This window comes from Tachypleus tridentatus, chromosome 4 (assembly GCF_004210375.1).
Source record: "Tachypleus tridentatus isolate NWPU-2018 chromosome 4, ASM421037v1, whole genome shotgun sequence".
Classification (NCBI taxonomy): domain Eukaryota; kingdom Metazoa; phylum Arthropoda; class Merostomata; order Xiphosura; family Limulidae; genus Tachypleus; species Tachypleus tridentatus.
In genome coordinates this window covers 81,162,483-81,177,351 of record NC_134828.1, presented here as the reverse complement: position 1 = coordinate 81,177,351, position 14,869 = coordinate 81,162,483, and the positions used below count along the sequence as shown (strand labels likewise).

General features: G+C 33.3%; 1 protein-coding gene across 1 annotated transcript in view; it reads left to right on the top strand.

Moving 5' to 3' along the window:
- LOC143249543 (cell adhesion molecule Dscam1-like) overlaps positions 1–14,869 on the top strand; it is a 78,456-nt gene that overhangs the window by 15,607 nt on the left and 47,980 nt on the right. The window contains exons 3-4 of the mRNA XM_076499569.1: positions 3,882–4,043; positions 9,815–9,964. Of these exons, the coding sequence (XP_076355684.1) occupies positions 3,882–4,043; positions 9,815–9,964 (312 nt within the window). The remainder of the gene's footprint in view (positions 1–3,881; positions 4,044–9,814; positions 9,965–14,869) is intronic.

Sequence of the window (14,869 nt, the reverse complement as noted above, 5' to 3'; positions counted from 1 at the left end):
CTTTTTTCCCTACACCTGATCTCCACTCAGAGGTACTTCACGTGACTTTAGATTGCGTAAGGAGCCATCTTACTGTAACGGATTATTGTTGAAGGCTAACAAGCTTCCTAATTAGACCTCGCACTTACGTATTGTTGCAACCTGTTCAAGCTTTTGTTAGTTCAAACACTTTCGTATTGTTGTCAACTTTCCAGTTTTATAGTTAGTTCTAGCACTTAAAGTTTATGGATTGTAATGTTAAACGTATTAGCTTATATAAAGTTAAAAATATATATGCTGCTTTACAATTGTTCGTTCTGTTTTGTTTCTTTTTTTCTAAAAACGTGCAATAGCAGAGAAAGACGGCCTGATAAAATAAATTGTTCAACTGGATTTTTCTGTACAACAAGATAACAAGATGTTATTATTTTATATTCCAATTTACCACAATGTCACATTTTAACATTATATTTTACAATAAAATTGCAAGGTTTTATTGCTGTATCCAAACTGAATAACGCTTCTTAACTCATTACTGTATAACCTGGATTTAATATAAATTCATTTGTAACTTGGGTAAAGTCTAAATCAACGACTACGCCTACCTTCCACCTGTTATAAGTAGAAACTAACATTTTATCTACAATATCGTGCATGTGAACCATAAATACCACAATTACTAAAATGGTAGGCCAGTGAGAGTGTAAACGAAATCATAAATAGTTGGCACTCGCGAGACACCACAGTTTACACATAGTCTCTAGATTAAACGTACAGACTGCGATCAGATAGCGAGGGATCCTGGACTGAGCATAACATTATTGTACATTTTAGGGAGTCAAATGCTATTAGCGCCAACCGTTGTCCTAGAAGACCATTAATGACCACAAAAAAACAAAACAGAAAGAGCCAAGTGAAATTCAAACTCTGCCAAAACATTGCTGTTAACAGTAGTTACTGCACAGATCAACATGTTTTGGATAAACTAGTCATATGGTTTGGCAAAGATCCTTGCCTACAAAACCAACAGAAAGAGCACTAAAATCTGGACCCAGCACATGATACACAGACCTACTGCATTTGAACATCTGTTTTTGTTCTCTAACAAGTATCAATACCACATATAAGTGCTTGCAGAGTTCAATATGGTAGATTTTATATAATGATGTGGGCAGAAACTTGGGATGCTAAAAAGAACAACCTGTACAGTCGAAGGACAACTTAATACTACTGGATACATATCCATTTTCAAGAACCATCATCTGTCATTGTACCAGCAATGGCTTTTGTTGTTTACTGCACATTCTGCAAAAAATCTGTTACTTACACATCTTTCAAGCCAGCACTATCTGAAAGACACAATAGGGGTTTTTCTGGCCACTTCGGGACATTGATAAGAATTAATTTGAAAATTTCTTAGAATATCTTGGTAACAAACTGAAAAAAAATACGAACTTCACTCCACAAATACGAAAACTATGAAACTCAAACTTAATTAGTTGTAGCAAAGTCTGAACTCAATTAAGAACCCTCATCTTATAGACTTTATACTACAACGCGATCAAGCTTTTGGTTACGGTTATAGCAAAGTTAAACGACACTGAGTAACGTTATCTGCTGTGCCACCAGAACATCATTACTGCTCACTTTACTATTGCAGGACTCTATGTTTCACACTTAACCAGATAATTATTGAATAAATCGTCCTTTAAAAAACAAAAGTAATATGTTGAGGAAAAAAAAATCCATATATCAATGAAGCAGTGCTATATAACAGCCTTCTCGTACATCTAATTATTTTTACTTCTTTGGAAACTTCCTAATTTTAAAGAAAGAAGCCACATTTTTGCATATTTCAATTGTCATATAAATATGTGTGTAAAATCAATAGTACCGCTAAAAATTCGACATCTACGATCACTCACATCTTCAAGGGGTAAAAATGTCTTGGCATCGACAGAACTAAGTAAACGTTTTCTGAAATAACTTTAAACTGCTTTACTCAGCAGACTATGGGATTGTGTTGTATTGATACAAGCTCAATGTATTTCATGCTACGACCAAAAAGATAAATGATGCAGAACTAAAGGTGATAATTACAAGAACGTTATTATCTGAAAGAGAGTGCTCATTAAGTAAGCAATTAGAATGTTGGCTTTAATGTTATAGATCAATTTACTAAAACAGATTTCAAGTAGAAGGCCAGAGTGATGTACGTTAATGGCAGGACATCTCCAAGAGATTGGAGCATAAAGTTAATCAAAGTACAAATTTCATGACATCTAATATGATAGATACCTGTTGTCCCTTTAACAACATACTACAGTTGATTTCTTTATTCAAATTAAGCAAAGTAAATTAAGACAGGATAACGTACCAAAGTAGTAAATGAGATCTGACTATCTTCGGGTGCTGAATAAAGATAATCTACAACTGTCATCTGGTTTATTTGTTTTCAGATGTTGAACAAAGACAGTTTTCAAATTTACATTTGATTTGACTGTCTACTAGCTCTGAACAAGGATGATTCGTGATATATCACTTTGTAAGAAATCGTAGCAAACCTCGTAAAGTATGTTTCAGAATTATCAAAACAACGATCGCTAGCAGTTTCTCATAGCGTTTGGAAACTGTGACGGATACCACATTAAGCAACAAAATGTTGATGTTACTCTGATTGTCTTACGAGCACAGATAGTAAAGTTGAAAATATTGTTCTGGTTCTCGAAAAACAAAGTGAAAATATTTTGTATTTCAGAACTAATTTGAGAACTGTTTTAAGGAAATTGTTAGGTTATCGTTGTGTGCCACGTCTGAATAGAAAACCATACTTAGAGCTATTCTAAAAGAAACAGGAGTTAAGTGGCTTACCAGAGACAAACTTTTATTGTTCAGTGTCCGAATGACAATAATAGCTCGTTGTCTAGTTGTATTGTTTGTTTGTTTTTTACTTTCGCGCAAAGCTACACGAGGGTTATCTGCACTAGCCGTTTCTAATTTTGTAGTGTAAGTCTAGAGGAAAGGCAGCTAGTCACCACCGCCCACCGCCAACTCTTGGGCTACTCTTTTACCAACGAATAGTGGGATTGACCACCACATTATAACGCCCACACAGCATATTTGCACGACGGGGATTTGAACCTGCGATCCTCATCAGGGTCATATCTAGTTGCAAACTAGAGCAGTTTATATTAGGCTTAATCTTCATTTGGCGAGTCACGCACTGTTGTATACTTATTATTAGAACTCTCCTGAGGAGAATAAGAATAACATGTTGTTTTATTTTACAATTATTCCTTTAACCTACTCATGAAAACCATGACTGTTATATTATACCTGCTCCTTACTTCATAATATTTAGAATTTTGTACATGTATATATATATAGTGCTTGTTGTCCAGAGCTATAGATATTAATTCTAAATTACTTTTATCTTTTATATTAAATATCTTGTTCCGTACATTTATAACTTACTTTTTTGATAATACAAACGTAAAGTATGCGTACTTTTTAATTGTAGTTGTTTTTGCGATACAGGTTTGAAGTTAAAATATGCAATTTGTTTCCGTAGTTGTCCAACAACACTAAATTTATATTTAATGCACTTTTTTATTTTTTTAAGTTTTAAACTGGTGCAAGTTTAAAATGTAGCATACATATTGTTTTTAACGTTTTATTCCCAAGCTTATTGTAGCTCTGTGCATACACTATGCATGACGTACATGGGAACAAACATAATTGTATTTTTAACTAGTGAAAGACGAGTGAAGACCGTGATTTTAAAGACAATATAGAATTGGAATTTAGTGTAATTTTTACAACACTACCAGTTGAAAACGTGAGAAATGTACACTATTCTAAATAATAGGAATTCACAAGGCTTAATAACCTTCTTTTTGTAGTAATTCAACGACAGTTCAAGGTTCAAGTGCACGATGAGTTCGTATCCAAAGGAAATGTTGCAGTGTTGAGGTGCCACGTCCCTTCCTTTGTTCGAAAGTATATTTCTGTTACACACTGGGAACGAGAAGATGGAGTTACCATTACGTCATCAGTACTTCAAGGTAACGTCACTTTCTCTCGTTTCTAATGAGTGGCTGGTACTAGTAATTATTAGCATTAAATTCAAGTGTTTAAAGGAACATTCTGTGGTGAAAATACGGTGTTTTATTATTATTTTGTTCGGTGGAGACAGTAGAGATTGACTAAGATATTTTTTCATAAATTAATGTTAACTTCTGATTATATACAGATCAGAACTAATATTCAACCCAGTAAATAATATACCTAATTTATATACTATTTTTACGTTCCTACTAGTAACATTTAGAATGTATTGTATTCATCAGTTGGGTACTCATGCTGCGAGTGATATTTTCGGACATAATCCCAATAATATTTCACCAGTTTCATTTAGCGATATTTAGGTCATCCCAAAATACATATGTTAAACTAACATTACAAAATATAATAATACTTATAACAAATAATATATAATATTAAATTTTAAAGTCATTCTTTTGAAAGTTCTAGCATTAGTGTGATATAAAAATTTGTAACACCAACAAACCATTTCAAGTATTTTGTATAATATTTTAAATAATTCAAATAAAATTAAAACTGTAAAGAGAGGCTTTTCTATTCCCCTACAAGAAATTACCAATATATAACTGTTCTCATGTGCTTCGCTAACAAATCATTGCTCCCTTTCTGAGCATACACTGTTATTTTATCTGCATGACATTATTGCTCAGAAGAAATACTAAATCACGGATACGGAATTTAAAAAAAAAAATTAATCTGACGTGTCTTATCATTATTTCTTTTTAATTGTCTCTCACAATACTATAAAAATAAAAATAATACACAATAATAAAAATGATGTTTTTAACATTGATTTTTTAAAAATTAAACATTGAATTATCTAACTCTTAAACTTAAATTAAAATATCACTTTAGTTTTTCTCTGAACAATGTAAAGTTATTACAGTGCATAAAACAACGTCTCTTTATAGTAGAAGAAAATATTGCTTTAACTTTTCTACATATTCAATATTTTAATATGTAATTCAGAAAGCTGTCGTTCTAATATAGGTGTCTATAAATACTTTTTTTTTTTACTATCAATTTCCAGTTTAGAATTTTATTTTGTTCTCATACACTACTTTACCAGATTGATAGCCAAGAAGACGATAAGGGGAAATTACAGTGTATTTCTAGTGAGATTGGAGCCAATGTCTGCCGTTTAGTGATTTTTATATAATTCAAAGATCTATCATTAGCCGTTATTACATAACATATAAAACACGAAAGTGGAAAGTTTTATCGACTGACTTGCTTTAAGCCACCATACATTCTAGCTCGTGCACGTTGGTCGTTTCACAAATCGTAATTTATTTCTAGTAAATAACAGAGATTAAGTTCAAAACTGTAGACTGTCTTTGTTCGACTTACCTACTCATCATACATCTAACCAAGTCAGGAAGTCAGTGCACTGCCTCTTGTCTGCTTTACAAGTTACTCTTGGTAAATCGTTTAGGACAAAGTTGGAAAAAAGAGATCGATTACAAAAGACAAAATAAAACGACATTCAGTACATATTGAAAAGTGCTTTTACGAAATTAAAATAATTCACATTATAGCTGTACAAGTATTAAAAATGTATATATTCATATAATGTAACACAAATTGTACCGTTAATAATTGCTGTATTAGTCTGATCAAAATTTAAGTGCAATGTAATATTTATACATATGTGTAAAAGTATTGATGACGTAAAGTATGCTGACATGTCGTTATCTCGCCTTGTTTGTTTTTGAATTTCGTGTAAAGCTACACGAAGGCTATCTGCGCTAGCCGTCCCTAATTTAGTAGTGTAAGATTAGAGGGAAGGCAACTAGTCATCACCAACTCTTGAGCTACTCTTTTACCATCGCAGATTCGAATCCGCGATTCTCTTCCCCTCCCCTCAATTACGAAGCGAGTGCCTTAACCACCTAGCCATGCCGGGCCATTTGCCTTCAAACAAAATTAAACGTAGTTTTGATATCCGCGTGTACATTTCTGAATACTGTTCGTATAAAATCAAGGGAAACTCAGTGGCGTAGCTAGGGGGGAGCAAGGGGGTACATCTGTCCCCGGGCGCAGCATCGGGGTTGGGGGGCGCCAAATTGATGTTACATAATTAGGAATGAATTTCTGAATGAAATGTTTCCCCCTCTTAACCAATTAATGCCCAGTGTCACATATATGGGAGTTGCAACACATGACCACAACTTGGTTTTGATTTTGTCACGTTATACCATAACGCTGTCTAAACGTTGCGAAAACGTCAAATTGCAACGTCACTTTCTGACGAATAATGGACGTTGCTATGTAACGTTGCCACAACGTCGTAATTGGTCACTTTTTTCTATTGAGTTGTCTAAGCAGCAAAGGCAAGAAGAATTTCTCTTTGAAGTTACATAATTACATCCAAAGCATTATATCAAACTATTTTTTTTTACCTTATGTTAACTTTTCAGGTTACTATATCCAAAGTAATGTTTTAAGTTTTCGCAATGTTATATTTGACTATTATTTTAGTATAAAATAATTCTGCATAAATAAAATATAATTTTTTTATATGCATTCTTGTTTCTGATTCTGCCCTTTTCTGTTATTCAATTATATCTTCAAAGTACCATTGTAGCCTCAATTATTCCACTTTTTTCATCTCCTTCATACCGTAAAAATACGCCACGAAATGCAGGTATTCATGTTCTAAAACTCATGAATTTCCGGGAAAGCATGACGGACCCCCTTATGGCTTACATTTTGTCACGAGGGGGCGCGAAAACTGACTTTGTTCCCGGGCGCTGAAAAGCCTAGCTACGCCTCTGGGAAACGTAATGACAATTTTTAATATGATCCAACAACTTCAGATATTCTTACTGCAGTGTCCGAGATGTTTTCAACATGTACTTGTGAAGTACTTTAATTTAAAATATAGCGTTATTTCCATTTCAAAAGTTTTCAGATATTGTGGAATACTTTAATATTTATAAATACTGAGAATTTAGCCCAATTTAAAGAGAAAATTGTAAACTACAAAACAAGAGCGTATATCTTACCGAAAACTTTACGATTATAAAGGCTCTTTTTTTGCGATTTTTCTATTTGTTAATAGAAAGTGGTTTCTCAGAATTCAAAGGTAGTGTTATGTTATATTTTCATATAGTTTATAGCACTCAATAGGACTATAAATTGTGTCACAGAACTGACTACGATTTTTAAACATTGAAGAAGTGGACACCAATATGTAGAGAGATTGCTACAATACTCTCAGATATATTTCGTTACTGTTTATGCGTTTTAAAAATGTTTGCTCTTTATTTCATGATAAAGTCTGAAATATATGCATTTGTCATATTATAAACCTAACATTTACCCATTTTTTTCAGTCGTTTTATATTTTCTTAATGGACTTGCACATTTTTCCTATGGCATATTAATACGTTTAAAGATGTAACTTTGTTCTTTTTTTTCAGTATTCTCTTAGTTTGGTTTGTTTTTAATTTCGCGCAAAGCTACTCAAGGGCTATCTGTGCTAGCCGTCCCTAATTTAGTAGTGTAAGACTAGAAGGAAGGCAGCTAGTCATCACCACCCATCGTCAGCTCATGGGCTACTCTTTTACTATTGAATAGTGGGATTGACCGTTACATTATAACGCCCCCACGTCTTGAAGGGCGAGCATGTTTGGTGCGACGGGGATTCAAACCCGCGAGATTACGAGTCAAATGTCTTAACCCACTTGGCCATGCCGGGCTGTATTCTCTTAGACAATTTTGTGATATAAACCATATTTACGTAAAATGAAAAATTATTTTCTGTCTAAAATCTTTAAAATGTTAACTTCATTCATAAAGAAAATTATGGAATCACCTTGTACTTATAACTTCATAACAGCTTCCCTATCTGGTGACAAGCTCAAATAACGTTTTTCGTGTACATTATTACTTTTTTGTAATTTGTCAATGCGTATGTTTTTTACGGCTGGTGCATAATTAAAATAAAACAGTTTATACTTCCATTGTTATCTGTCGCCTCGATTCATTCTGTAATATCGAACAGAAATTAAATGTCATAATTATAGACCTCCATCACTCGATTTTATTTCTAGGGTTCGCTTCGTGTTAAAGTTAAGGATTTTGCATATCTAAACATGTATATACATATTAAGCAAGATTGTTGTAAAGAGGGCGGGGTGATCTTTCTAGTCTATAGTGCTGGTGAATTTATTGATTAGGTCTACGAAAACTAGATGGTAAGGTTATGATTAAGGTGCAGGTGGCTGGCTAATTCACGATTATTAGCAGACAATCCACGAGGTTATCTTTTCCCTAACTTTCTGTGTTTCTTTGTCGAAAATCATTATTACAGTTATTATCTTTCCATGCGAAGCCGTTTCACTATCTATGCCGTAGCTATTGATTAATGTGTTGTTAGGCTTATCACATCAAAGATTAAGAGTATAGCATCGAACGTGATGCTGGCCTGGAAATCTTTAATTGAGATTTCTAAATGTTTCAAAATGTGGTTAACTCTTCAACTTGTTATCGAAAATTGGTGTAAATAACAAATTTTCTAGCTTATCTAGAAATCTGCTGAAATATTCTTTCGTGGTTTACATATATATATATATATATAACTTGTAGCCTTTGAATTTGATTTTCCTAAACCAAGAGATGTTTAACTGATGTAATTCTTCAAGCATATGTTTTGAGGGCCTTTTTATGATTTAACAACTTTTCTTATCTAGTTAGTTCATGGTCTAATCTTGCTGAGTCTGCTACATATATGTGTGTGGAGTGTCTGGGAAAAGCTCGTTGTCGTTACTTTAACTTTCTCGTGTGATGAATAGCAGTGGTTCTAACGTCTACTTGAGCACGAATATGGCAAAAGTTGGAAGATACTTGAAGTTCTATCTGCAACTGGAATGATTCAGTGACCCCTACATTCACCGTCATCCTCGCATGTTTTAAAACAAGTTTACCTAAACATTTGTTGTCTATCTCGAAACAATCTAATTGGTCTCAGGCCCCAAATATGACCGAATATCGTTTACTTGCTCATTAATATTTTTATAAAAAGTGTTTAAAAGCATTAAGAATTTTTAAAGACATTAATAGAATCAACAAACTTAATTATTGATCGTTTTTTGAACAATTACTGCTATATTTAGTTTTTTATACTGACGTTGAAAACGCGTGAAATTTATTGAGGTCATTAACGTGATGTTGGAAATAAATTTTTAGTCACCTTTTACAGGTGGTAAATTATTACGTTTTAGTATTTGATTTCGCGTAGTAATAACTTGTTGAATTTTAGTATAAAATTTAACTATTTATTTGATTTATGGTTTAGAATTAGTTACACAAGCTCATAATTCTTTATAGAATATCAACGCACCATAACCTTGTATTTCATGTTTTGATGGGCTATTGAAAGTGTAGATAAAAAGGGGCTCTTTTGTATGGGAAAAAATTCAGAAAAATACATATGAATCTTTATTCTATGATCGTTGAATCACGAAACTGGTTATATAAATCCTCCCATGCAACCCTGGTTTCACAGATATAATTGTATCCAGGAAAAAAAAATATTTAGAATAAATTAGTTATTTCATGTAACAATGAATTAAAATTTATTAAAACATCTTGAGTTGAGGTCTAAAATACGTATTTTTGTGTTGGTAAACTGTAACTTAATCTTTCGTGTATACACCTCCTTTAAAATCACACGCTAATGAATTAATGCTTCTGATTATTTAATGTTTTACAATATTTCGACTAGGTGGCAGATACGGTATATTACCAAATGGCGACCTACACATTAGAGATGTGACAATGAAGGATGGATTAACTGGTTACAGGTGTTATGTGCGTCACCGCTTGACATCGGATATTACTCCTAGTACTGATATGGGTCGACTGATTATCAACGGTAAGTTGGTTTATGACGACACGGAAGTTCATATCTTTTGATTTTGTATAATGCATGCTTACATAATTTTGATTTCAGTTTGTCGGGAAGTTTCTGTCTTCAGAGAAGAATGATTAATAAAGATGGTCTAATCTAAATTCACGTCGTGTCTTTGTGAATCTACGTATTTACCCGAGGACTCAACCCTGTTCACACCCAGCCCTTCTCGTAAGTGAGCCAGATCAAATGTGATTGATACACGTGCTCAGTACGAAGGGTGAGTGTTATAAGAGAATTTATTTTCAGGAATGGATTCTCTTTGCGGTAGCTATAGAAGTAAATAAGGATAGTAAAGAACATGATTAATACAGCGGAAATCATGAGGAGGGGTCTTTGAGGCCCACAGAAAAGAGCGAATATTTTGTGTTAGTCTTTATATATATATATGTGTGAGTTAACTGTCGTTTCCAACACGATAAATACACTAACATAACTAATAATGTAACCCTCTTTCAGCGGTCAACCTTGTAAGTAAGCAAGAGCTTTATGTTAGATTTAATGTTGATTAGTTTGTAAGGTGAAAACGATAGACTGATTTGGTTTGAATTTCGCGCAAAGCTACACGAGGGTTATTTGCGCTAGCCATCTCTAATTTAGCAATGTAAGTCTAGAGGGAAGGTGGCTAGTCATCACCACCCACCATTAACTCTTAGACTACTTTTTTTATCAACGAATAGTGGGATTCACCTTCACTTTATAATTACCTAGCCATGCCGACTGCTTTGGCTCTGAGAGAAACTGAGAGTGCAACACAATTAACCTTTTCAAAGTCCATGAAGTAATTTAAATTGATAAATTAACTTCAACCTTTCCCATCTCTGATGATGGGAACTTTTGCTTGTATGTGTATATATATATATATAAGTTAGTGCCTATTATATTTTTACTCTCCTTTCTTTGGCAAGAGGACTGCCACTTGATATTGCTCTTAAACCAATATTGATGTATATGGCTATCTTGTGCAGAGACATAAATCATTTTATCGTAGGCCCGGCATGGCCAGGTGGTTAAGGCACTTGAGTTGTAAACCGAGGGTCGCGGGTTCGAATCCCCATCACACCAAACATGCTCGCTCTTTCAGCCGTGAGGGCGTTATAAAGTTACAGTCAATACCAATATTCGTTGGTAAAAGAGCAGCCAAAGAGTTGGCGGTGGGTGGTGATGACTAGCTGCCTTCCCTCTAGTCTTACACAGCTAAATTAGGGACGGCTAGCACAGATAGCCCTCGTGCAGCTTTGCGCGAAATTCAAAACAAACCAATCTGCACAAGATTGGCTGTCAACGGTAAACTTTTTTATGTTTTAGCAAAAATAATTGTCAAAGGTAAGTTGGTCCTTACTTATGCATAAGCCTGGTTAAAGGCGAAAAGCTTATCCTTGCTTACATACAAAATTTACTGATAGCACATTTCCACACCAGTTCCTTAATCCTTGTTTGTGTACACAACTGACTGCTGACAATCAGGTGATTCGTATTTTCGAATACTGTAACTTTTTGTCATAAAGTTGATTTTAACTGTACGTTAGCCAATATTTTTATACATAGTGAGTTGAATTTGCTGTTGAAATCAAAAGTATAACAAATCTTTAAAAAATAGATTGAAGATAGGTATATTCACAATAGGTGAGTATACCATTAAAAATGCGTATCACGGAAAATAAATTTAAGTAACAAATTATAACTTAAAAAACATTCGGTGACAATTTTATTGATGAATACTTCCTCAAGTGAATTTTGAAATAATTAAGATGAAAATCTAATTATCGTCTGAAAATATAATGTGTAATGATAAGTATCTAAAACTGATAGTGAAAACAAAACAAGTACAAAAATTTTAAATTTTCCTATAGATCAGTTATACAGAAATGAAAATTATATAAGATAATATATTTTGTTCTGTACATCTTAAAGTTAAGATCCAAGTTTTCTAAAAAACTGTCTTTAACTTTTTATTTTACAGGTAACATTTATATTCACTGTGACCCTATTGGTTACACTTAATAATAGCCATAAAACAGATACATATATTCAACTTGCTATAGAATAATAATTTATAATTGCTCAATACTAGTACTAAAAACTTTAATTTTTAAGTGTTATACTGTGCTAGTTAACTTTGTTTTGTTAATAAGCATTACGTGTCGTACTTTATAATGATTTTAAACATTACAAATGGTAGAGACGATTACGTCCACAAAGTGGAACCAGAGAGCGCATTGTCAGGGATACGTTGCTAGGTTGCCATGGCAGGCGGAACTTCTTAATAATAAGAGAAGTTGTCCAGTGGGCGTGTTGGTAGACTGAGTGTGGAGATAAATCATCATGGCTTAACTTTATGCTAATAAAGTTTTAAAATTAACAATTTAATTTGCATTTATAGTTTCACAAAAGGAGACAGTGTTACTAATGGTAGTGTTTGTGCAGGCAAAGGATGGTGATCTCATTGTAGAGTATCTGAACTTGTGATGAACATCTATATTTAACTACAGGTGACAAGTTTATTATGATATATTACCTGCACTCCACCTGTCTATACCAATGTACCTTTTTGGTCAAATCAAATGTTAATAACCATTGTTTCAAAAGCTCAAGTCTTCTGTCGCTGAAACACAAGTAAACAATTTAGTTAACATACTTTCTAAACACCATGTACATTTGTTTCAACGATGTCAAAGTTCAAATGCTAGACTTTTACGTATAATAAATGCATTGACATTTTATAGCATAAATCAAATGTTGTCAAGTTGTTAATTCATCGGGCTGTGTATAAAAAAAAACAACAATAGCTTGAGAAATTACATGTTGATCATGTTATTTGGTGGTGATGGGTAAGCTGACTCTGTCAATTCCTTCTGGTCAATAGTTCAGAAACATAATTTGCTATGTGCGAACAATAGGGGTCCCTGACATGATCATTTAGCTTATTTGAGTATATAGTGTCATTCAGTTTGAAAATTCCAATCCATACATAGCATACTTCTATAATTTTAAAATATGTTGGTGATTTCTTTTTAACCTTAATGCTTTTTACGAGAATAGATTAAGCATAGAGTAAACAAAAGAGTTATACTTTGCCCTGAACAAAGGTTTATTCAACGATATGTCATGGCCCACATTGGTTTGTTTCATTTGTAACTTTCTGTTTGTGAATAATGAATCTATATTGACGTATCCGTAAGATTTTCAAAAAATCCAGAAGTTTAAGCGTCTTCGAATAGTTGACTTTTTGCACAGGAAAACTCAATTATTTGAAAACACTCGAGATTCTGAGTTCTGTGAAATCTACTTGCATTTTTGAGGATCTTTTGTGCAACATATTTCTATAGAGTACTTTATGTTGTTATACAGTGAGAATAGTTAGTATTGTGTTGTTTGACATTAGAATAATTTATGAAAAAATTATTTGAAATTCAGTAAATAAATGTTATAAAAAGAGAATAAATAAGCTGATAGCCTATTAGAAAAACTCATCTCTTTGTAGGTATGTGTTTTGTAAACCATTTCATGTCAAAGTGAAATCTATTCCATACCTAGACGGTTCATAAGAGTTAGTGCTGAATTCCGGTTTTAGTGGCATAAGCAGATGATAACGGTGAAACAGGATGCTAGTCCATCGCTAGTGTCCATTATACATCTCGCCAGACTGAAATAACGAGGACAACGTGTTGCTGGCAGACTTGGAACTCGCGACCTTCCACCTATGAGTCCAAAAAGTGTCCCTCTTATTATAACAATAAAATTGATTTGTGCAGTGTTTCAGAAACAAATAACAGCAAACAGTATTTCTAAAATAAACGTGGAATAAAATACATATGCTAAAAAATCATTCGATATAATTTATTCTATTCTACTACTACTTCCAAAGTCTATAAAGTTTACGTGGCCTGACATAGTCAAGTGGTTGGGGCTCCTGATTCGGAATTGAAATATTATTTACATCCATTTTTGTTATTCTTTTTAGGTAATGAAAAAGTGTTGAACTTTTACATTAATAAAACTACTTAAGTACTCAAAAATTAATTTTATAGCTTTAGACTGAATTGAATATAACATTTCATTTAGCATTTCCGGTCTATATGAAGTGTAATTTCGGAATAAAATCAGTGTAACCTTTCACACTAGCATTTCCAGTCTATTATGTACAATTGTCTATGGTTATTACCTGGTCTATGGCCCCATATGAATCAAGACAGATATTCTTTTCTGACATGTAATTGTCTTGGAGCCTGCTTTTCCCAATTATTTGCTGCACCTAGGGTAAAAAAATACATAACACATCATCTTACAGTGTCAGTTATGTTCTTTCCAGATTTTCTTACTGATAACTATAATTTAAAGTGGAAGTGTGTTACCAGTCGGCTGTCTGTCACTTCTATTGTCTATTATCAGCGGGGTAAAGGAAGATAACTGCACTAAAATGTTGAACCAAGATTGTTTGAGGTGTGTGTTGGGTTATTTTTAATTTTATCATATAGACAGTGTACTGCCATGAAACCAATGGTAAGTATCTTCACTTTAATATAACACTGTCTTACCAAGGTTAGTCGCTCATTGACGAACATTTTCATTAACTTATCTCTCCCTTCCCCCGCCAGTGACACAGCGTTATGTCTGCGGACTTACGAATCCGGGTTTTGCTATCCGTGGTAGGTAGAGCACAGATAGCCCATTGTGCTGCTTTGTGCTTAGCTTCAAAACAATCAATCATTAACTTACCACACATTTTTTACGTAAACTAGTTAGACGATAGCGTGAAAGAAGGCAACCATTTATAATTGTCAGTGATGTTTTATTTTACAAAAAACTAAAGTGGTTCTATTATAGCGAACAATCTACAAATATATTTACACTATAGGGTGCGATCTA